The sequence below is a fragment of the Oncorhynchus tshawytscha genome, unplaced genomic scaffold, assembly GCF_018296145.1.
Source record: "Oncorhynchus tshawytscha isolate Ot180627B unplaced genomic scaffold, Otsh_v2.0 Un_contig_253_pilon_pilon, whole genome shotgun sequence".
In the NCBI taxonomy this organism is placed as follows: Eukaryota; Metazoa; Chordata; class Actinopteri; order Salmoniformes; family Salmonidae; genus Oncorhynchus; species Oncorhynchus tshawytscha.
In genome coordinates, this window is record NW_024608667.1 from 31,393 (window position 1) to 56,595 (window position 25,203).

The window sequence follows — 25,203 nt, forward strand, 5'->3', positions numbered from 1 at the left end:
CTACATTAGACCAGTCAGTGTGTCTGTCCTCATCCATCTACATTAGACCAGTCAGTGTGTCTGTCCTCATCCATCTACATTAGACCAGTCAGTGTGTCTGTCCTCATCCATCTACATTAGACCAGTCAGTGTGTCTGTCCTCATCCATCTACATTAGACCAGTCAGTGTGTCTGTCCTCATCCATCTACATTAGACCAGTCAGTGTGTCTGTCCTCATCCATCTACATTAGACCAGTCAGTGTGTCTGTCCTCATCCATCTACATTAGACCAGTCAGTGTGTCTGTCCTCATCCATCTACATTAGACCAGTCAGTGTGTCTGTCCTCATCCATCTACATTAGACCAGTCAGTGTCTGTCCTCATCCATCTACATTAGACCAGTAGTGTGTCTATCCTCATCCATCTACATTAGACCAGTCAGTGTGTCTGTCCTCATCCATCTACATTAGACCAGTCAGTGTGTCTATCCTCATCCATCTACATTAGACCAGTCAGTGTCTGTCCTCATCCATCTACATTAGACCAGTAGTGTGTCTATCCTCATCCATCTACATTAGACCAGTCAGTGTGTCTGTCCTCATCCATCTACATTAGACCAGTCAGTGTGTCTGTCCTCATCCATCTACATTAGACCAGTCAGTGTGTCTGTCCTCATCCATCTACATTAGACCAGTCAGTGTGTCTGTCCTCATCCATCTACATTAGACCAGTCAGTGTGTCTGTCCTCATCCATCTACATTAGACCAGTCAGTGTGTCTATCCTCATCCATCTACATTAGACCAGTCAGTGTGTCTATCCTCATCCATCTACATTAGACCAGTCAGTGTGTCTGTCCTCATCCATCTACATTAGACCAGTCAGTGTGTCTGTCCTCATCCATCTACATTAGACCAGTCAGTGTGTCTGTCCTCATCCATCTACATTAGACCAGTCAGTGTGTCTATCCTCATCCATCTACATTAGACCAGTCAGTGTGTCTGTCCTCATCCATCTACATTAGACCAGTCAGTGTGTCTATCCTCATCCATCTCCATTAGACCAGTCAGTGTGTCTGTCCTCATCCATCTACATTAGACCAGTCAGTGTGTCTGTCCTCATCCATCTACATTAGACCAGTCAGTGTGTCTGTCCTCATCCATCTACATTAGACCAGTCAGTGTCTGTCCTCATCCATCTACATTAGACCAGTCAGTGTGTCTATCCTCATCCATCTACATTAGACCAGTCAGTGTGTCTATCCTCATCCATCTACATTAGACCAGTCAGTGTCTGTCCTCATCCATCTACATTAGACCAGTCAGTGTGTCTATCCTCATCCATCTACATTAGACCAGTCAGTGTGTCTATCCTCATCCATCTACATTAGACCAGTCAGTGTCTGTCCTCATCCATCTACATTAGACCAGTCAGTGGGTCTGTCCTCATCAATCTACATTAGACCAGTCAGTGTGTCTGTCCTCATCCATCTATATTAGACCAGTCAGTGTCTGTCCTCATCCATCTACATTAGACCAGTCAGTGTGTCTGTCCTCATCCATCTAACGTGTATTGGGCTGTGTGTGTATTGGGCTGTGTGTGTATTGGGCTGTGTGTGTGTATTGGGCTGTGTGTGTATTGGGCTAACCCCACACACAGACACTAACCCCACACACAGACACTAACCCCACACACAGACACTAACCCCACACACAGACACTAACCCCACACACAGACACTAACCCCACACACAGACACTAACCCCACACACAGACACTAACGCAGGGCTAGCGTGTGCCACAGTAGGCTGTATGGAGGACCAGCCTCTCTGGTCAACATCCATTACCTTCAGGGCTGCTTGGCAGGAAGGTTTAAATCCTCCCCTCTAACACAGAGCAGCCTGACATGGTACATTACAGAACTACACAGACACCATCCTCAACTACCTGCCATGTTCAACTGACACATGGTGGCTGACAGAGGGGGGAAGGGGGGAAGAGACAGAGAGAGAGAAGGAGAGGGGGAAGAGACAGAGAGAGAGAAGGAGAGGGGGAAGAGAGGAGAGAGAGAGAGAGGGGGAGGGGGAAGAGAGAGAGAGAGAGAAGGAGAGGGGGAAGAGACGGAGAGAGAGAGAAGGAGAGGGGGAAGAGACGGAGAGAGAAGGAGAGGGGGAAGAGACGGAGAGAGAGAAAGGAGGGGCGGAAGAGACGGAGAGAGAGAAGGAGAGGGGGAAGAGACGGAGAGAGAGAGAAGGAGAGGGGGAAGAGAGGGGGGAGAGAGAGAGAAGGAGAGGAGGGGGAAGAGACGGAGAGAGAAGGAGAGGGGGAAGAGACGGAGAGAGAGAGAAGGAGAGGGGGAAGAGACGGAGAGAGAGAAGGAGAGGGGAAGGAGATGGAGGGAGAAGAGAGGGGGAGAGAAGGAGAGAGGGGGAAGAGAGGGGGGAAGAGAGAGAGAAGGAGAGGGGGAAGAGACGGAGAGAGAGAAGGAGAGGGGGAAGAGACGGAGAGAGAGAAGGAGAGGGGGAAGAGACGGAGAGAGAGAGGGGGGAAGAGACGGAGAGAGGGGGAAGAGACGGAGAGAGAGAAGGAGAGGGGGAAGAGACGGAGAGAGAGAAGGAGAGGGGGAAGAGACAGAGAGAGAGAAGGAGAGGGGGAAGAGACGGAGAGAGAGAAGAGAGAGGGGGAAGAGACGGAGAGAGAGAAGGAGAGGGGGGAAGAGACGGAGAGAGAGAAGGAGAGGGGGAAGAGACAGAGAGAGAGAGAGAAGGAGATGGGGGAAGAGACGGAGAGAGAAGAGGAGGGGGAAGAGACGAGAGAGAGGAGGAGAGGGGGGGGAAGAGACGGAGAGGAGAGAGAGAAGAGAGAGGGGGGGGGGAAGAGACGGAGAGAGAGAAGGAGAGGGCGGGGGAAGAGACAGAGAGAGAAGGAGAGGGGGGGGGGAAGAGAGATACGGAGAGAGAGAAGGAGGGGGAAGAGAGATACGGAGAGAGAGAAGGAGGGGGGAGAAAGGATGATAAGGAGAGAGACTATCAAGCTGACAGAATGATCTAGAATAGATAAGATGGATTAGTGTGGTGGGGTCTTCTCTGACACAGAGACAACAGGACTGACTGTAGCACCACCCTGACATAACCCTGTTACACCTTAACACGGCACACTGGAGACGGGCTGTTGGGGTTTCATCGTGTGTGGGGGAAGGCGAGAGAGGGGCTTGGTTGTGCAGAGCTTCAAGGTCGAGGCTTCAGCGTGCAGAGCTTGGCTGTTTGGAGCTCTGTGCGTGGGGCTGAGGGGGAAGAGACTGTGCGTGGGGCTGTTTGCTCGCTGTGCGAAGGGGGCTGTTTGGCGCTCTGTGTGTAGGGCTGTTTGGCGCTCTGTGTGTGGGGCTGTTTGGCGCTCTGTGTGTAGGGCTGTTTGGCGCTCTGTGTGTGGGGCTGTTTGGCGCTCTGTGTGTGGGGCTGTTTGGCACTCTGTGTGTGGGGCTGTTTGGCGCTCTGTGTGTAGGGCTGTTTGGCGCTCTGTGTGTGGGGCTGTTTGGCGCTCTGTGTGTGGGGCTGTTTGGCGCTCTGTGTGTAGGGCTGTTTGGCGCTCTGGGGGGGGGGGCTGTTTGAGACTATCGCTCTGTGTAGTAGGGCTGTTTGGCGCTCTGTGTGACACAGGGCTGTTTGGCGCTCTGTGTGACATGGGGCTGTTTGGCACTGTGTGTGGGGCTGTTTGGGGTCTGTGTGTAGGGCTGTTTGGGCTCTGTGTGTAGGGCTGTTTGGCGCTCTGTGTGTAGGGCTGTTTGGCGCTCTGTGTGTAGGGCTGTTTGGCGCTCTGTGTGTAGGGCTGTTTGGGGCTCTGTGTGTGGGGCTGTTTGGCGCTCTGTGTGTAGGGCTGTTTGGCGCTCTGTGTGTGGGGCTGTTTGGCGCTCTGTGTGTGGGGCTGTTTGGCGCTATGTGTGTAGGGCTGTTTGGGGCTCTGTGTGTAGGGCTGTTTGGGGCTCTGTGTGTAGGGCTGTTTGGGGCTCTGTGTGTAGGGCTGTTTGGGGCTCTGTGTGTAGGGCTGTTTGGCACTCTGTGTGTAGGGCTGTTTGGCGCTCTGTGTGTAGGGCTGTTTGGCGCTCTGTGTGTAGGGCTGTTTGGGGCTCTGTGTGTAGGGCTGGCAGAGATGGTGCTGAGTAGTGTAGTTCTTACCATGCTGTGTGAAGAGATCACTGTGGACGATGTCGATGAGGCAGTTTAGCTTCTGTTTGACCAGACGACCCAGAGGAACCTTCAGAATGAACTCTGTGAACAGTTTACTGTAAAGACAAACAGAAAGAACTCTGAACAGTTTACTGTAAAGACAAACAGAATGAACTCTGAACAGTTTACTGTAAAGACAAACAGAAAGAACTCTGAACAGTTTACTGTAAAGACAAACAGAAAGAACTCTGTGAACAGTTTACTGTAAAGACAAACAGAATGAACTCTGAACAGTTTACTGTAAAGACAAACAGAAAGAACTCTGAACAGTTTACTGTAAAGACAAACAGAATGAACTGAACAGTTTACTGTAAAGACAAACAGAAAGAACTCTGAACAGTTTACTGTAAAGACAAACAGAAAGAACTCTGAACAGTTTACTGCAAAAACAAACAAAACAACAGAAACGTCCGATAGGAGCATAGTTTTATTAGCTCAGAGGCTGTAGTCATTCATTGAATCCAATGTCCATGTCAGATGGTGACGTCTCTACTGAGTTGGCGTCAGCCTTAGTTCCAGGTAGTTGGCGTCAGCCTTAGTTCCAGGTAGTTGGCGTCAGCCTTAGTTCCAGGTAGTTGGCGTCAGCCTTAGTACCAGGTAGTTGGCGTCAGCCTTAGTTCCAGGTAGTTGGCGTCAGCCTTAGTACCAGGTAGTTGGCGTCAGCCTGAGTTCCAGGTAGTTGGTGTCAGCCTGAGTTCCAGGTAGTTGGCGTCAGCCTTAGTTCCAGGTAGTTGGCGTCAGCCTTAGTTCCAGGTAGTTGGCGTCAGCCTTAGTTCCAGGTAGTTGGCGTCAGCCTTAGTTCCAGGTAGTTGGCGTCAGCCTTAGTTCCAGGTAGTTGGCGTCAGCCTGAGTTCCAGGTAGTTGGCGTCAGCCTTAGTTCCAGGTAGTTGGCGTCAGCCTTAGTTCCAGGTAGTTGGCGTCAGCCTTAGTTCCAGGTAGTTGGCGTCAGCCTTAGTACCAGGTAGTTGGCGTCAGCCTTAGTACCAGGTAGTTGGCGTCAGCCTTAGTACCAGGTAGTTGGCGTCAGCCTTAGTACCAGGTAGTTGGCGTCAGCCTGAGGACCAGGTAGTTGGCGTCAGCCTTAGGACCAGGTAGTTGGCGTCAGCCTTAGGACCAGGTAGTTGGCGTCAGCCTGAGTTCCAGGTAGTTGGCGTCAGCCTTAGTTCCAGGTAGTTGGCGTCAGCCTTAGTTCCAGGTAGTTGGCGTCAGCCTTAGTTCCAGGTAGTTGGCGTCAGCCTTAGTTCCAGGTAGTTGGCGTCAGCCTTAGTTCCAGGTAGTTGGCGTCAGCCTTAGTTCCAGGTAGTTGGCGTCAGCCTTAGTACCAGGTAGTTGGCGTCAGCCTTAGTACCAGGTAGTTGGCGTCAGCCTTAGTTCCAGGTAGTTGGCGTCAGCCTTAGTTCCAGGTAGTTGGCGTCAGCCTTAGTTCCAGGTAGTTGGCGTCAGCCTTAGTACCAGGTAGTTGGTGTCAGCCTGAGTTCCAGGTAGTTGGTGTCAGCCTGAGTTCCAGGTAGTTGGCGTCAGCCTGAGTTCCAGGTAGTTGGCGTCAGCCTGAGTTCCAGGTAGTTGGCGTCAGCCTGAGTTCCAGGTAGTTGGTGTCAGCCTGAGTTCCAGGTTGTTGGTGTCAGCCTGAGTTCCAGGTAGTTGGTGTCAGCCTTAGTTCCAGGTAGTTGGTGTCAGCCTTAGTTCCAGGTAGTTGGTGTCAGCCTGAGTTCCAGGTAGTTGGTCCAGTTAGGTGGAATGTAAACTATTTAGCTGTTGTGTCATAGTGAGTGAGCAACAGAGTTGTTGAACATGACAGAGACTGTTACAGGCTACCAACAGTTCCCTGTATACAGCCTTCAACCCATGTTGTATGTGTGTGACTACAGTATACTGACATGACTAACCCACGGGTATTAGATAGAACTACATCCTGTTAACAACATGGGTATTACATGGAACTACATCCTGTTAACCACATGGGTATTACATAGAACACAACTACATCCTGTTAACAACATGGGTATTACATAGAACTACATCCTGTTAACTACATGGGTATTACACAACATTACACAACTACATCATTTTAGCAACATGGACATTGAATTGACCATATTTTATATGCAATATATCCCTTGAGGAAAATGTTCTCTTGAGGAAAACACATTCATGGGATGAGGGATGAGGGGGTGTCTCCTTCGCTAGAGGACGAGTACTGAGGTTCTGCTTGCTGCCCCGTTGGAGGCAAGTGTTTGGCAAGGGATGAAACATTCTCAGCGTGGCCTCAATTCATCCCTCTCTTCTCCTCAGCCAGGTTTGTGTTGACAACTGGAGCAACTAATCCCCTGCTCTTCTGTCGGTGCGGAAGAAAAGCAGAAAGCTTGGCCCTCCACCTTCCTTTCCTTCGGCTCTGATAGATCAGCTTTGCCCTGCCGGCGCTGTCAGGAAACAGGAAACGGGAGCTGGGTGGAAAGTAGAGAGCACAGCTACACAGAAAGGCCAGCTGAACACTGTAATCTGTGATTAGAAAAGAAGCCAGGGACACAGCAGGTGGGGAAAATGACACTGTTTGAACTTTGTATTCAGGTGTTTTCTGGCTTTAACACTGGACACCGTGGGGAACAGGAGACCAGGGGAGAAGAGGATGGAGAGGAGGGAGGAGAGAGATTGAGGGGGGAGGAGACCAGGGGAGAAGAGGATGGAGAGGAGGGAGGAGAGAGGGAGGGGGAGGGAGGAGAGAGGGTGGGGGGGGGGGGAGGAGACCAGGGGAGAAGAGGATGGAGAGGGAGGGAGGGAGGGAGGAGAGAAGAGGATGGAGAGGGAGGGAGGGAAGAAGAGAATGGAGGGAGGGAGGGAGGGAGGAGGGAGGGAAGAAGGATGGAGGGAGGGAGGGAGGGAGGGAGGGAGGGAGGGAGGGAGGGAGGGAAGAAGAGAGGGAGGGAGGGAGGGAGGGAGGGAGGGAGGGAGGGAGGGAGGGAGGGAGGGAGGGAGGGAGGGAGGGAGGGAGGGAAGAAGAGAATGGAGGGGGAGGGAGGGAGGGAAGAAGAGAATGGAGGGAGGGAGGGAGGGAGGGAGGGAGGTAGGGAGGGAGGGAGGGAGGGAGGGAGGGAGGATAGAAGAGGATGGAGAGGAGGGAGGGAAGAAGAGAATGGAGAGAAGAAGAGAATGGAGGGAGGGAGGGAGGGAGGGAGGGAGGGAGGGAGGGAGGGAGGGGAGGGAGGATAGAAGAGGATGGAGAGGAGGGAGGGAAGAAGAGAATGGAGGGAGGGAGGAAGGAAGAAGAGAGAGGAGGGAGGGAGGGAGGGAGGGAGGGAGGGAGGGAGGGAGGGAGGGAGGGAGGGAGGGGAGGGAGGGAGGGAGGGAGGGAGGGAGGGAGGGAGGGAGGGAGGGAGGGAGGGGAGGGAGGGAGGGAGGGAGGGAGTGTAGAAAAGGAGAGAGGGAGGGTAGAAAATGAGAGAGGGAGGGAGTGTAGAAAAGGAGAGAGGGAGGGTAGAAAATGAGAGAGGGAGGGTAGAAAAGGAGGGAGTGTAGAAAAGGAGAGGAGGGAGGGTAGAAAAGGAGAGAGGGAGGGTAGAAAAGGAAGGAGGGAGGGTAGAAAAGGAAGGAGGGAGGGAGGGAGGGAGGGAGGGAGGGAGGGAGGGAGGAGGGAGGGAGGGAGGGAGGGAGGGAGGGAGGGAGGGAGGGAGGGAGGGAGGGAGGGAGGGAGGAGGATAGAAGAGGAGGGAGGAGGATAGGAGGGAGGGAGGAGAGGAGGGCAGAAGAGGAGGAGGGAGGGAGGGAGAAGATGAGGGAGGAGGATAGAAGAGGAGGGAGGGAGGGAGGGAGAAGAGGGAGGGAGGGAGGGAGAAGAGGGAGGGAGGGAGGGAGGGAGGGAGGGAGGGAGGGAGGGAGGGAGGGAGGGAGGGAGGGAGGGAGGGAGGGAGGGAGGGAGGGAGGGAGGGAGGGAGGGAGGTGGGAGGGAGGGAGGGAGGGTAGAAGATGAGGGAGGGAGGAGAGGAGGATAGAAGAGGAGGGAGGAGGATAGAAGAGAAGGAAGGGAGGAGAAGAGGAGGGAGGGAGGTGTCATGACATTGGCCTCTTTGGGTATAGCAATCCCATCCCCTAGAAGGGTAGAAGAGGAGGGAGGGAGGGAGGGAGGTAGGGTAGGAGGGAGGTAGGAGGGTAGGAGGGAGGGTAGGAGGGTGGGTGGGAGGGAGGGAGGGAGGGAGGGAGGTGTCATGACATTGGCCTCTTTTGGTATAGCAATCCCATCCCCTAGAAGGTTAGAAGAGGAGGGAGGGAGGGAGGGAGGGAGGGGGAGGGAGGGAGGGAGGGAGGGAGGGAGGGAGGGAGGGAGGGAGGGAGGGAGGGAGGGTAGAAGATGAGGGAGGGAGGAGAGGAGGATAGAAGAGGAGGGAGGGAGGATAGAAGAGGAGGAAGGGAGGAGAGGAGGGCAGAAGAGAAGGAAGGGAGGAGAGGAGGGAGGGAGGTGTCATGACATTGGCCTCTTTGGGTATAGCAATCCCATCCCCCTCTCCCTGCCTCCTTTAACTAGGCTGCTGTGGTCAGAGGTCGTAAATTCCTGAGAAGACCTCATGGACAGAGAGTAGTTTTTCATGGAGAACAAAGGAAATCCTTCCACCTCACAGAACTTGAGGTCCGAACAAATTTCATGTTCCGGAGAAAGTATAAAAGATGGGTGAAGAATCCTACGAACTGGTCCGTTTGTCACAACTTGGGGAAGCTCATGGGGGACGGTGTGGCCACATTACCATAACACTGTTTATATAATAGTCTCAGATATGAGGTTTACTAATTGTTGTATAGGATGAATGAGTGACTATGATACTGTTTGTATAAATGTGTAATATGATGTTGGACTGTTTAATGAAGAAAAACACAATTCCCTTTTGATTTGAACTAAATCAGAGGACCGCCCCTGAGCCCAGTTAGGGTCAGGCCTCCTGGGACAGCCCCTGAGCCCAGTTAGGGTCAGGCCTCCTGGGACAGCCCCTGAGCCCAGTTAGGGTCAGGCCTCCTGGGACAGCCCCTGAGCCCAGTTAGGGTCAGGCCTCCTGGGAGAGCCCAGTTAGGGTCAGGCCTCCTGGGACAGCCCAGTTAGGGTCAGGCCTCCTGGGACAGCCCAGTTAGGGTCAGGCCTCCTGGGACAGCCCAGTTAGGGTCAGGCCTCCTGGGACAGCCCAGTTAGGGTCAGGCCTCCTGGGACAGCCCCTGAGCCCAGTTAGGGTCAGGCCTCCTGGGACAGCCCCTGAGCCCAGTTAGGGTCAGGCCTCCTGGGACAGCCCCTGAGCCCAGTTAGGGTCAGGCCTCCTGGGACAGCCCCTGAGCCCAGTTAGGGTCAGGCCTCCTGGGACAGCCCCTGAGCCCAGTTAGGGTCAGGCCTCCTGGGACAGCCCCTGAGCCCAGTTAGGGTCAGGCCTCCTGGGACAGAGCCCAGTTAGGGTCAGGCCTCCTGGGACAGAGCCCAGTTAGGGTCAGGCCTCCTGGGACAGCCCCTGAGCCCAGTTAGGGTCAGGCCTCCTGGGACAGAGCCCAGTTAGGGTCAGGCCTCCTGGGAAGAGCCCAGTTAGGGTCAGGCCTCCTGGGACAGAGCCCAGTTAGGGTCAGGCCTCCTGGGACAGAGCCCAGTTAGGGTCAGGCCTCCTGGGACAGCCCAGTTAGGGTCAGGCCTCCTGGGACAGCCCAGTTAGGGTCAGGCCTCCTGGGACAGCCCCTGAGCCCAGTTAGGGTCAGGCCTCCTGGGACAGCCCAGCCCAGTTAGGGTCAGGCCTCCTGGGACAGCCCAGTTAGGGTCAGGCCTCCTGGGACAGCCCAGTTAGGGTCAGGCCTCCTGGGACAGCCCAGTTAGGGTCAGGCCCCTGGGACAGCCCAGTTAGGGTCAGGCCTCCTGGGACAGCCCCTGAGCCCAGTTAGGGTCAGGCAACCTGGGACAGCCCAGTTAGGGTCAGGCCTCCTGGGACAGCCCAGTTAGGGTCAGGCCTCCTGGGAGAGCCCAGTTAGGGTCAGGCCTCCTGGGAGAGCCCAGTTAGGGTCAGGCCTCCTGGGAGAGCCCAGTTAGGGTCAGGCCTCCTGGGAGAGCCCAGTTAGGGTCAGGCCTCCTGGGAGAGCCCAGTTAGGGTCAGGCCTCCTGGGACAGCCCAGTTAGGGTCAGGCCTCCTGGGACAGCCCAGTTAGGGTCAGGCCTCCTGGGACAGCCCAGTTAGGGTCAGGCCTCCTGGGACAGCCCCTGAGCCCAGGGTCAGGCCTCCTGGGACAGCCCCTGAGCCCAGTTAGGGTCAGGCCTCCTGGGACAGCCCCTGAGCCCAGTTAGGGTCAGGCCTCCTGGGACAGCCCCTGAGCCCAGTTAGGGTCAGGCCTCCTGGGACAGCCCCTGAGCCCAGTTAGGGTCAGGCCTCCTGGGACAGCCCCTGAGCCCAGTTAGGGTCAGGCCTCCTGGGACAGCCCCTGAGCCCAGTTAGGGTCAGGCCTCCTGGGACAGCCCCTGAGCCCAGTTAGGGTCAGGCCTCCTGGGACAGCCCCTGAGCCCAGTTAGGGTCAGGCCTCCTGGGACAGCCCCTGAGCCCAGTTAGGGTCAGGCCTCCTGGGACAGCCCCTGAGCCCAGTTAGGGTCAGGCCTCCTGGGACAGCCCCTGAGCCCAGTTAGGGTCAGGCCTCCTGGGACAGCCCCTGAGCCCAGTTAGGGTCAGGCCTCCTGGGACAGCCCCTGAGCCCAGTTAGGGTCAGGCCTCCTGGGACAGCCCCTGAGCCCAGTTAGGGTCAGGCCTCCTGGGACAGCCCCTGAGCCCAGTTAGGGTCAGGCCTCCTGGGACAGCCCCTGAGCCCAGTTAGGGTCAGGCCTCCTGGGACAGCCCCTGAGCCCAGTTAGGGTCAGGCCTCCTGGGACAGCCCCTGAGCCCAGTTAGGGTCAGGCCTCCTGGGACAGCCCCTGAGCCCAGTTAGGGTCAGGCCTCCTGGGACAGCCCCTGAGCCCAGTTAGGGTCAGGCCTCCTGGGACAGCCCCTGAGCCCAGTTAGGGTCAGGCCTCCTGGGACAGCCCCTGAGCCCAGTTAGGGTCAGGCCTCCTGGGACAGCCCCTGAGCCCAGTTAGGGTCAGGCCTCCTGGGACAGCCCCTGAGCCCAGTTAGGGTCAGGCCTCCTGGGACAGCCCCTGAGCCCAGTTAGGGTCAGGCCTCCTGGGACAGCCCCTGAGCCCAGTTAGGGTCAGGCCTCCCCCTGAGCCCAGTTAGGGTCAGGCCTCCTGGGACAGCCCCTGAGCCCAGTTAGGGTCAGGCCTCCTGGGACAGCCCCTGAGCCCAGTTAGGGTCAGGCCTCCTGGGACAGCCCCTGAGCCCAGTTAGGGTCAGGCCTCCTGGGACAGCCCCTGAGCCCAGTTAGGGTCAGGCCTCCTGGGACAGCCCCTGAGCCCAGTTAGGGTCAGGCCTCCTGGGACAGCCCCTGAGCCCAGTTAGGGTCAGGCCTCCTGGGACAGCCCCTGAGCCCAGTTAGGGTCAGGCCTCCTGGGACAGCCCCTGAGCCCAGTTAGGGTCAGGCCTCCTGGGACAGCCCCTGAGCCCAGTTAGGGTCAGGCCTCCTGGGACAGCCCCTGAGCCCAGTTAGGGTCAGGCCTCCTGGGACAGCCCCTGAGCCCAGTTAGGGTCAGGCCTCCTGGGACAGCCCCTGAGCCCAGTTAGGGTCAGGCCTCCTGGGACAGCCCCTGAGCCCAGTTAGGGTCAGGCCTCCTGGGACAGCCCCTGAGCCCAGTTAGGGTCAGGCCTCCTGGGACAGCCCCTGAGCCCAGTTAGGGTCAGGCCTCCTGGGACAGCCCCTGAGCCCAGTTAGGGTCAGGCCTCCTGGGACAGCCCCTGAGCCCAGTTAGGGTCAGGCCTCCTGGGACAGCCCCTGAGCCCAGTTAGGGTCAGGCCTCCTGGGACAGCCCCTGAGCCCAGTTAGGGTCAGGCCTCCTGGGACAGCCCCTGAGCCCAGTTAGGGTCAGGCCTCCTGGGACAGCCCCTGAGCCCAGTTAGGGTCAGGCCTCCTGGGACAGCCCCTGAGCCCAGTTAGGGTCAGGCCTCCTGGGACAGCCCCTGAGCCCAGTTAGGGTCAGGCCTCCTGGGACAGCCCCTGAGCCCAGTTAGGGTCAGGCCTCCTGGGACAGCCCCTGAGCCCAGTTAGGGTCAGGCCTCCTGGGACAGCCCCTGAGCCCAGTTAGGGTCAGGCCTCCTGGGACAGCCCCTGAGCCCAGTTAGGGTCAGGCCTCCTGGGACAGCCCCTGAGCCCAGTTAGGGTCAGGCCTCCTGGGACAGCCCCTGAGCCCAGTTAGGGTCAGGCCTCCTGGGACAGCCCCTGAGCCCAGTTAGGGTCAGGCCTCCTGGGACAGCCCCTGAGCCCAGTTAGGGTCAGGCCTCCTGGGACAGCCCCTGAGGGGGTCAGGCCTCCCAGCCCCTGAGCCCAGTTAGGGTCAGGCCTCCTGGGACAGCCCCTGAGCCCAGTTAGGGTCAGGCCTCCTGGGACAGCCCCTGAGCCCAGTTAGGGTCAGGCCTCCTGGGACAGCCCCTGAGCCCAGTTAGGGTCAGGCCTCCTGGGACAGCCCCTGAGCCCAGTTAGGTCAGGCCTCCTGGGACAGCCCCTGAGCCCAGTTAGGGTCAGGCCTCCTGGGACAGCCCCTGAGCCCAGTTAGGGTCAGGCCTCCTGGGACAGCCCCTGAGCCCAGTTAGGGTCAGGCCTCCTGGGACAGCCCCTGAGCCCAGTTAGGGTCAGGCCTCCTGGGACAGCCCCTGAGCCCAGTTAGGGTCAGGCCTCCTGGGACAGCCCCTGAGCCCAGTTAGGGTCAGGCCTCCTGGGACAGCCCCTGAGCCCAGTTAGGGTCAGGCCTCCTGGGACAGCCCCTGAGCCCAGTTAGGGTCAGGCCTCCTGGGACAGCCCCTTTTCTGCCCTTCCTTTGAGAAATTATCAGCAGACCGATCTCAAAACCTCAATTACGAAATGGCTAAAGGTTGCAGACCATGTTTCTCTCAATCACGGGAGTACACAGGTTGTTGGACCATTGCTGAATATTTTAACCATACCACATAGTTAAACTTTTAGACTATCGATACCGACAGAATGAGAACAAGTCTTTGATATTAATTACTAGTCTGCAGCTAGGAATTTGGTATCATTGAACTCGAAGAACGACAACCGCCGAAACATCCATACTAAAACGAATGTCACTCTGAACAATCCCCTCTAACCACAACCGAGAGAGAGGGGGAGAGAGACGGACAATTCTACAAAATAAATTTACTTTTCACCAGCGATCAAGACGACACACTGAGCGTAAATATATATATTGATTGCAATTATTCCCGAATGAGTGAGCGTTCATGTGCAAAGGATTAGCATTTCAATTGTTATAATTATCACTTTGTAGTGACTTCTTAGTCGACCCCCACTTCCCAGACCTGTCTGGTCACACGACCCTTCACTAATATGGACCTGTCTGGTCACATGACCCTTCCCTAATACAGACCTGTCTGGTCACATGACCCTTCCCTAATACAGACCTGTCTGGTCACATGACCCTTCCCAACGCGCACCCTATTCCCTCCGTAGTGCAGTACAGCAGGCACCATATTTCCTATATAGTGCAGTACAGCGGGCACCCTATTCCCTCTGTAGTGCAGTACAGCAGGCACCATATTCCCTATATAGTGCAGTACAGCAGGCACCATATTCCCTATATAGTGCAGTACAGCGGGCACCCTATTCCCTCTGTAGTGCAGTACAGCAGGCACCATATTCCCTATATAGTGCAGTACAGCGGGCACCATATTCCCTCTGTAGTGCAGTACAGCAGGCACCATATTCCCTATATAGTGCAGTACAGCAGGCACCATATTCCCTCTATAGTGCAGTACAGCAGGCACCATATTCCCTATATAGTGCAGTACAGCGGGCACCCTATTCCCTCTGTAGTGCAGTACAGCGGGCACCCTATTCCCTCTGTAGTGCAGTACAGCAGGTACCCTATTCCCTCTGTAGTGCAGTGATTTGCTCAGGACCCAATTTGGGTATGTGACATGCAGAACTGTGGCTGGGCCCAAAACACATAACGTCAGAACAACATATTTAACATTCAGTCAACGTAGGCTAGAATTTGTTCTGCGTGAGCAGTTGAACAGCTAGCTTCTTGAATGTAGAACAGGACGCTAGTGAATAAGGACGAACATCTCAGGTAGACGCTTCAAACTAAATCCATGGATGTATTACAAAAACAGACCCTTATGTTCCAATATTACATCAGCTAGTCTGTAAAACTGGAGTGTCCTAGTGATCTATTAATCTATTAACCTAGTGTCCTGGTGATCTATTAATCTATTAACCTAGTGATCTATTAATCTAGTGTCCTAGTGATCTATTAGTGTCCTAGTGATCTATTAATCTAGTGTCCTGGTGATCTATTAATCTATTAACCTAGTGATCTATTAGTGTCCTAGTGAATCATTAATCTATTAACCTAGTGATCTATTGTCCTAGTGAATCATTAATCTATTAACCTAGTGATCTATTGTCCTAGTGAATCATTAATCTATTAACCTAGTGATCTATTGTCCTAGTGAATCATTAATCTATTAACCTAGTGATCTATTGTCCTAGTGAATCATTAATCTATTAACCTAGTGATCTATGAGTCCTAGTGAATCATTAATCTATTAACCTAGTGATCTATTGTCCTAGTGAATCATTAATCTATTAACCTAGTGATCTATTGTCCTAGTGAATCATTAATCTATTAACCTAGTGATCTATTGTCCTAGTGAATCATTAATCTATTAACCTAGTGATCTATTGTCCTAGTGAATCATTAATCTATTAACCTAGTGTCCTGGTGATCTATTAATCTAGTGTCCTGGTGATCTATTAATCTATTAACCTAGTGATCTATTAGTGTCCTAGTGATCTATTAATCTAGTGTCCTAGTGATCTATTAATCTAGTGTCCTGGTGATCTATTAATCTATTAACCTAGTGATCTATTAGTGTCCTAGTGATCTATTAATCTAGTGTCCTAGTGATCTATTAATCTAGTGTCCTAGTGATCTATTAATCTATTAACCTAGTGATCTATTAGTGTCCTAGTGATCTATTAATCTAGTGTCCTGGTGATCTATTAATCTATTAACCTAGTGATCTATTAGTGTCCTAGTGATCTATTAATCTAGTGTCCTAGTGATCTATTAATCTATTAACCTAGTGATCTATTAGTGTCCTAGTGATCTATTAATCTAGTGTCCTAGTGATCTATTAATCTATTAACCTAGTGATCTATTGTCCTAGTGAATCATTAATCTATTAACCTAGTGATCTATTGTCCTAGTGAATCATTAATCTATTAACCTAGTGATCTATTGTCCTAGTGAATCATTAATCTATTAACCTAGTGATCTATTGTCCTAGTGAATCATTAATCTATTAACCTAGTGATCTATTGTCCTAGTGAATCATTAATCTATTAACCTAGTGATCTATTGTCCTAGTGAATCATTAATCTATTAACCTAGTGATCTATTGTCCTAGTGAATCATTAATCTATTAACCTAGTGTCCTGGTGATCTATTAATCTAGTGTCCTGGTGATCTATTAATCTATTAACCTAGTGATCTATTAGTGTCCTAGTGATCTATTAATCTAGTGTCCTAGTGATCTATTAATCTAGTGTCTTAGTGATCTATTAGTGTCCTAGTGATCTATTAGTGTCCTAGTGATCTATTAATCTAGTGTCCTAGTGATCTATTAATCTAGTGTCCTAGTGATCTATTAATCTATTAACCTAGTGATCTATTAGTGTCCTAGTGATCTATTAATCTAGTGTCCTGGTGATCTATTAATCTATTAACCTAGTGATCTATTAGTGTCCTAGTGATCTATTAATCTAGTGTCCTAGTGATCTATTAATCTATTAACCTAGTGATCTATTAATCTAGTGTCCTAGTGATCTATTAATCTAGTGTCCTAGTGATCTATTAATCTAGTGTCCTAGTGATCTATTAATCTAGTGTCCTAGTGATCTATTAATCTAGTGTCCTAGTGATCTATTAATCTAGTGTCCTGGTGATCTATTAATCTATTAACCTAGTGATCTATTAGTGTCCTAGTGATCTATTAATCTAGTGTCCTAGTGATCTATTAATCTAGTGTCCTAGTGATCTATTAATCTAGTGTCCTAGTGATCTATTAATCTAGTGTCCTAGTGATCTATTAATCTAGTGTCCTGGTGATCTATTAATCTATTAACCTAGTGATCTATTAGTGTCCTAGTGATCTATTAATCTAGTGTCCTAGTGATCTATTAATCTAGTGTCCTAGTGATCTATTAGTGTCCTAGTGATCTATTAGTGTCCTAGTGATCTATTAATCTAGTGTCCTAGTGATCTATTAATCTAGTGTCCTGGTGATCTATTAATCTATTAACCTAGTGATCTATTAGTGTCCTAGTGATCTATTAATCTAGTGTCCTAGTGATCTATTAATCTATTAACCTAGTGATCTATTAATCTATTAACCTAGTGATCTATTAGTGTCCTAGTGATCTATTAATCTAGTGATCTATTAATCTATTAACCTAGTGATCTATTAATCTATTGTCCTAGTGATCTATTAATCTATTGTCCTAGTGATCTATTAATCTAGTGTCCTAGTGATCTATTAATCTAGTGATCTATTAATCTAGTGTCCTAGTGATCTATTAATCTAGTGTCCTAGTGTCCTAGTGATCTATTGATCTATTGATCTAGTAATCTAGTAATCTAGTAATCTATTAATCTATTGATCTATTGATCTAGTGATCCATTAATCTAGTGCGCCATTAATCTAGTGATCCATTAATCTAGTGATCCATTAATCTAGTGATCTATTCATCTAGTGATCTATTCATCTAGTGATCTATTCATTTAGTGATCTATTCATTTAGTGATCCATTAATCTAGTGATCCATTAATCTAGTGATCTATTCATCTAGTGATCCATTCATCTAGTGATCTATTCATCTAGTGATCTATTAATTTAGTGATCTATTAATCTAGTGTCCTAGTGATTTATTGATCTAGTAATCTATTAATCTATTGATCTAGTGATCTATTAATCTAGTGATCTATTAATCTAGTGATCTATTAATCTAGTGATCCATTTTTCTAGTGATCCATTAATCTAGTGATCCATTAATCTAGTGTCCTATTCATCTAGTGATCTATTGATAGTGTCCTAGTGATCTATTAATATAGTGTCCTATTAATCTATTAATCTAGTGTCCTATTAATCTAGGGTCCTATTAATCTAGGGTCCTATTAATCTAGGGTCCTATTAATCTAGGGCCCTATTAATCTAGTGATCTATTGATATAGTGTCCTAGTGATCTATTAATCTAGTGTCTAGTGATCTATTAATCTAGTGTCCTATTAATCTAGGGTCCTATTAATCTAGGGTCCTATTAATCTAGGGTCCTATTAATCTAGGGTCCTATTAATCTAGGGTCCTATTAATCTAGGGTCCTATTAATCTAGGGTCCTATTAATCTAGGGTCCTATTAATCTAGGGACCTATTAATCTAGTGATCTATTGATCTAGTGTCCAGTGATCTATTAATCTAGTGTCCTATTAATCTAGTGTCCTATTAATATAGGGTCCTATTAATATAGGGTCCTATTAATCTAGGGTCCTATTAATCTAGGGTCCTATTAATCTAGGGTCCTATTAATCTAGTGTCCTATTAATCTAGTGATCTAGTGATATAGTGTCCTAGTGATCTATTAATCTAGTGTCCAGTGATCTATTAATCTAGTGTCCTATTAATCTAGGGTCCTATTAATCTAGGGTCCTATTAATCTAGGGTCCTATTAATCTAGGGTCCTATTAATCTAGTAATCTATTGATATAGTGTCCTAGTGATATATTAATCTATTAATCTAGTGTCCTATTAATCTAGTGTCCTATTAATCTAGTGTCCTATTAATCTAGTGTCCTATTAATCTAGTGTCCTATTAATCTAGGGTCCTATTAATCTAGGGTCCTATTAATCTAGTGTCCTATTAATCTAGTGTCCTAGTAATCCAGTGATCCAGTGATATATTGATCTAGTGATATAGTGATATATTGATCTAGTGATCTATTGATCTATTGATTTGCTAAAACCTTGATGTGCACCTTTATAAAAGCTTTTCTAATTAAAATGTTATTTTGTCAAATGAAATCAATACGATACGATGATATAACATTCATGGCAGGTCAGATTAACCGCTGAGCTGTTGGTGAAGCAGCAGTTCCACGTTCCCACGGCAACCGAGACTATATATAACCAACCCACATGGTACAGCTGGTGAATGTTAAGTGGTGTGTGTGTGTGTGTGTGTGTGTGTGTGAAGCAGAGCCTAAAGGTAAGTAGCTCGAGGATAACGAGGTGTGACCACTCACACTGCACAAGTCACAATATCAAATCAGTTATTTAATCCAAACCAACTGTTAAAGGTAATCACCCCCCCCAAAAAATATATATATAAAAAAATAAAGGGGAGACGATCTCTAAAACACGGAATGTGATTTCAAAGAGACGATTACTGACGAGACAAACCCACTGAGCAAGGCTCTTTAGTCTCTCTCTTCCATGTCAGAGCGCTTTACCTTAATTAGTCAAATCATTTACACGTGTCTTCATTTCTTAGATTGACTTTGTAACTCACAGCTTTTTCAGATTCACTCCTGCACCTCTTCTTTAGCTTCTGGCATCCTTACATGTACAGATAATGACACTACAGTATTCAGGAGTCAGAGATAATGATACTACAGTATTCAGGAGTCAGAGATAATGATACTACAGTATTCAGGAGTCACAGATAATGACACTACAGTACAGTCGAACAGGAGTCACAGATAATGACACTACAGTACAGTTGATCAGGAGTCACAGATAATGACTACAGTATTCAGGAGTCACAGATAATGACACTACAGTACAGTCGAACAGGAGTCACAGATAATGACTACAGTATTCAGGAGTCACAGATGACTACAGTATTCAGGAGTCACAGATAATGACAAAACAGTATTCAGGAGTCACAGATAATGACATTACATTATTGGTCTAAAAGGAGTCACAGATAATGACACTACAGTATTCAGGAGTCACAGATAATGACATTACAGTATTCAGGAGTCACAGACAATGACACTACAGTATTCAGGAGTCACAGACAATGACACTACAATATTCAGGAGTCACAGACAATGACACTACAGTATTCAGGAGTCACAGATAATGATACTACAGTATTCAGGAGTCACAGATAATGATACTACAGTATTCAGGAGTCACAGATAATGATATTACAGTACTGGTCTAACAGGAGTCCCAGGCAGTGGAGGGAATAAGAGGTAAATCTCATCTCTGTTATGGCCTTGTAGAAGTGTGTTATCTACAGTGTGAAAGCATGAGTGTATAGTGTACATAACCAGATGTGCTAAAACATAGATAATGTATAGTAGTGTATAGTGTACATAACCAGATGTGCTAAAACATAGATAATGTATAGTATAGTGTATAGTGTACATAACCAGATGTGCTAAAACATAGATAATGTATAGTATAGTGTATAGTGTACATAACCAGATGTGCTAAAACATAGATAATGACATTACAGTATAGTCTAACAGGAATCACATATAATGTATAGTATAGTGTATAGTGTATATAACCATATGTGCTAAAACATTCACCACGAGACAGCAGTTTCCCTGATGAAAACCTACCTGAGCTCCTTGGGATCGAAGACCAGTTTGACGTCATTCACGATGGTGGGGACGTATCTCAATGCTGCACCCTGGACAAAACAAAACGATTAGGATTATCCCTGATCTTAAAGGTTTGAATATTAGATGACCAACTGGGTAACAGCCCTGACCCTCACTAGAATGTTGAAAATGTTAACTAGAATATCACAATATTTTGTATGAAAGGATGTGTCATTATGCTTGTCAAGAGCCATCAGTCGTTATGCTTGTCTAGACACATCAGTCGTTATGCTTGTCTAGACACATCAGTCGTTATGCTTGTCTAGACACATCAGTCGTTATGCTTGTCTAGACACATCAGTCGTTATGCTTGTCTAGACACATCAGTCGTTATGCTTGTCTAGAGTCATTATGCTTGTCTAGAGTCATTATGCTTGTCTAGAGTCATCAGTCGTTATGCTTGTCTAGAGTCATCAGTCGTTATGCTTGTCTAGAGTCATCAGTCGTTATGCTTGTCTAGAGTCATCAGTCGTTATGCTTGTCTAGAGTCATCAGTCGTTATGCTTGTCTAGAGTCATCAGTCGTTATGCTTGTCTAGAGTCATCAGGTTATGCTTGTCTAGAGTCATCAGTCGTTATGCTTGGAGTCATCAGTCGTTATGCTTGTCTAGAGTCATCAGTCGTTATGCTTGTCTAGAGTCATCAGTAATTAGGAGGGGGAGGGAGGGAGGGAGGGAGGGAGGGAGGGGGAGGGAGGGAGGGAGGGGGAGGGAGGGATATCAGAAAATACCTTGAGGAGGAGCTAAAGAGGAAGAACGCAGAGAAGCCCCGGGACACAGAACAGGTCAGAGAGCACAAGAGAGAGCGAGAGAGATACGTCGGGACACAGAACAGGTCAGAGAGAGAACACAGACATAGATAACAGTTGCAGAAGAAATACATATGAACACAGAGGGGGGGGAGGCACATGGAGAGATCTATTCAGATAGACAATTAATAAAGAGGGGAACAACACACAGACAACAATAGGACAAAAGTACCTTTTGTACTTTAACTATTTACACATTGTTATAACACTACATATGACATTTCACTTGCTTTGGCAATGTAAACATACAGTACCAGTCAAAAGTCTGGACACATATACTTATTCCAGGTTGTTTTTTTAAAAACTATTTTCTACATTGTGGAATAATAAGTGAAAACTATGAAATAACACATATGGAATCATGTAGTAAACAAAAAAGTGTTAATTATACAAATCAAAATATAGTGTATATTTCAAATAGCCACCCTTTGCCTTGATGACAGCTTTGCACACTCTTGGCATTCTCTCAACCAGCTTCATGAGGTAGTCACCTGAATGCATTTCCATTAACAGGTGTGCCTTGTTAAAAGTTATTTTGTGGAATTTCTTTCCTTTCTTAATGCGTTTGAGCCAATCAGTTGTGTTGTGTTGTGACAAGGCATGGGTGGTACACAGAAGATAGCCCTATTTGGTAAAAGAACAGCTCAAATAAGCAAAGACAAACGACAGTCCATTACTTTAAGACATGAAGGCCAGTCAATTTTGGGAAATTTTCAAGAACTTTGAACGTTTCTTCAAATGACAAAAACCATCAAGCGCTGTGATTAAACTGGCTCTCATGAAGACCGCCACAGGAAAGGAAGACACAGAATTACCTCTGCTGCAGAGGACAAGTTCATTAGAGTTAACTGCACCTCAGATTGCAGCCCAAATAAATGGTTCAGAGTTAAAGTAACAGACACATCTCAACATCAACTGTTCAGAGACTGCTTGGATATGAACTACTACTTTGAAGCATCTAAATTCTAAAATATTTAAGTTTAACACCGTTTTTAGTTACTACATGATTCCATGTGTGCTATTTCATAGTTTTGATGTCTTCACTATTATTCTACATTGTGGAACATACTACAAAAATATAGAAAAAACCCTTGAATGAGTAGATGTGTCCAAACTATGGACTGGCTCTGTATAATGTCCTTTACCCCTAGGAGAGCATGATACATATGGACCGATTAATTAGGGACGATTTCAAGTTTCCATGACAATCAGTAATCAGCCTTTTTGGATGCCGATTATGGCCGATTACATTGCTCCACGAGAAAACCACTAGTTAACCCAGTAATATCATCAACCACTAGTTAACCCAGTAATATCATCAACCACTAGTTAACCCAGTAATATCATCAACCACTAGTTAACCCAGTAATATCATCAACCACTAGTTAACCCAGTAATATCATCAACCACTAGTTAACCCAGTAATATCATCAACCACTAGTTAACCCAGTAATATCATCAACCACTAGTTAACCCAGTAATATCATCAACCACTAGTTAACCCAGTAATATCATCAACCACTAGTTAACCCAGTAATATCATCAACCACTAGTTAACCCAGTAATATCATCAACCACTAGTTAACCCAGTAATATCATCAACCACTAGTTAACCCAGTAATATCATCAACCACTAGTTAACCCAGTAATATCATCAACCACTAGTTAACCCAGTAATATCATCAACCACTAGTTAACCCAGTAATATCATCAACCACTAGTTAACCCAGTAATATCATCAACCACTAGTTAACCCAGTAATATCATCAACCACTAGTTAACCCAGTAATATCATCAACCACTAGTTAACCCAGTAATATCATCAACCACTAGTTAACCCAGTAATATCATCAACCACTAGTTAACCCAGTAATATCATCAACCACTAGTTAACCCAGTAATATCATCAACCACTAGTTAACCCAGTAATATCATCAACCACTAGTTAACCCAGTAATATCATCAACCACTAGTTAACCCAGTAATATCATCAACCACTAGTTAACCCAGTAATATCATCAACCACTAGTTAACCCAGTAATATCATCAACCACTAGTTAACCCAGTAATATCATCAACCACTAGTTAACCCAGTAATATCATCAACCACTAGTTAACCCAGTAATATCATCAACCACTAGTTAACCCAGTAATATCATCAACCACTAGTTAACCCAGTAATATCATCAACCACTAGTTAACCCAGTAATATCATCAACCACTAGTTAACCCAGTAATATCATCAACCACTAGTTAACCCAGTAATATCATCAACCACTAGTTAACCCAGTAATATCATCAACCACTAGTTAACCCAGTAATATCATCAACCACTAGTTAACCCAGTAATATCATCAACCACTAGTTAACCCAGTAATATCATCAACCACTAGTTAACCCAGTAATATCATCAACCACTAGTTAACCCAGTAATATCATCAACCACTAGTTAACCCAGTAATATCATCAACCACTAGTTAACCCAGTAATATCATCAACCACTAGTTAACCCAGTAATATCATCAACCACTAGTTAACCCAGTAATATCATCAACCACTAGTTAACCCAGTAATATCATCAACCACTAGTTAACCAGCTTGTCCACAAGGAAACTGCTGACCGCCTGTTACGCGAGTGCAACAAGGAGCCAAGTTAAGTTGCTAGCTAGCACTAAACTTCCATCTTATAAAAAACAATCAATCTTCACATAATCACTAATTAACTAGTGGTTGATGATATTACTAGGTTATCTAAGCTTGTCCTACGCTGCATATGATCAATGCGGTGCCTGTTAATTTATCATCGAATCACAGCCTACTTCGCCAAACGGGGGGATGATTTTTACAAAAACACATTCGCGAAAAAAGCACAACCGTTGCACGAATGTACCATAAACATCTTAAAATCAATACATAGATGTATATATTTTTAAACCTGTATATTTAGTTCAAAGAAATTCATGTTAGCAGGCAACATTAACCAGGTGAAGTTGTGTCACTTCCCTTGCGTTCATTGCACGCAGAGTCAGGGTATATGCAACAGTTTGGGCCGCCTGGCTCGTTGCAAACTAATTTGCCCGAATTTTACGTAATTATGACCTAACATTGAAGGTTGTACAATGAAGGTTTGAAGGTTGTGCAATGTAACACGAATATATACTTAAGGATGCCACCCGTTAGATAAAATACGTAATAGTTCCGTATTTCACTGAAAGAAGAGATGTTTTGTTTTCAAAAATGATAGTTTCTGGAAATTGACCATATTAATGACCCAAGGCTCGTATTTCTGTGTCATTATGTTATAATTAAGTCTGTGATTTGATAGAGCAGTCTGACTGTGGCAGCAGCAGCTCGTAAGCATTCATTCAAACTTTACTGCGTTTGCCAACAGCTCTTAGCCATGCTTGATGCACAGAGCTGTTATGACTTCAACCCTATCAACTCCTAAGATTAGGCTGGCAATACTAAAGTGCCTATTAGAACATCCAATAGTGAAAGGTATATGAAATACAAATGAAATAGAGAGAAATAGTCCTATAATTCCCATAATAACTACAACCTAAAACGTTTTATATAAATATGAATATTGAAGGAACCAACAACTTTCATACAGTGCCTTTGCGAAAGTATTCGGCCCCCTTGAACTTTACGACCTTTTGCCACATTTCAGGCTTCAAACATAAAGATATAAAACTGTATTTTTTTGTGAAGAATCAACAACAAGTGGGACACAATCATGAAGTGGAACGACATTTATTGGATATTTCAAACTTTTTTAACAAATGAAAAACTGAAAAATTGGTTTGGGCCTGATTTTCTTCAGCAGGGACAGGGAAGATGGTTAAAATTGATGGGAAGATGGATGGAGCCAAATACAGGACCATTCTGGAAGAAAACCTGATGGAATCTGCAAAAGACCTGAGACTGGGACGGAGATTTGTTTTCCAACAAGACAATGATCCAAAACATAAAGCAAAATCTACAATGGAATTGTTCAAAAATAAACATATCCAGGTGTTAGAATGGCCAAGTCAAAGTCCAGACCTGAATCCAATCGAGAATCTGTGGAAAGAACTGAAAACTGCTGTTCACAAATGCTCTCCATCCAACCTCACTGAGCTCGAGTTGTTTTGCAAGGAGGAATGGGAAAAAATGTCAGTCTCTCGATGTGCAAAACTGATAGAGACATACCCCAAGCGACTTACAGCTGTAATCGCAGCAAAAGGTGGCGCTACAAAGTATTAACTTAAGGGGGCTGAATAATTTTGCACGCCCAATTTTTCAGTTTTTGATTTGTTAAAAAAGTTTGAAATGTGGCAAAAGGTCGCAAAGTTCAAGGGGGCCGAATACTTTCGCAAGGCACTGTATGTTCTCATGTTCTGAGCAAGGAACTGAAACGTTAGCTTTCTTACATGGC

General features: G+C 47.5%; 1 protein-coding gene across 1 annotated transcript in view; it reads right to left on the reverse strand.

Annotated features, from left to right (window-relative positions):
• LOC121843707 (dedicator of cytokinesis protein 1-like) overlaps positions 1–25,203 on the reverse strand; it is a gene marked incomplete at its 3' end in the record, with an annotated part of 50,625 nt that overhangs the window by 24,850 nt on the left and 572 nt on the right. The window contains 2 exon segments of the mRNA XM_042313488.1: positions 4,150–4,256; positions 19,938–20,008. Of these exon segments, the coding sequence (XP_042169422.1) occupies positions 4,150–4,256; positions 19,938–20,008 (178 nt within the window).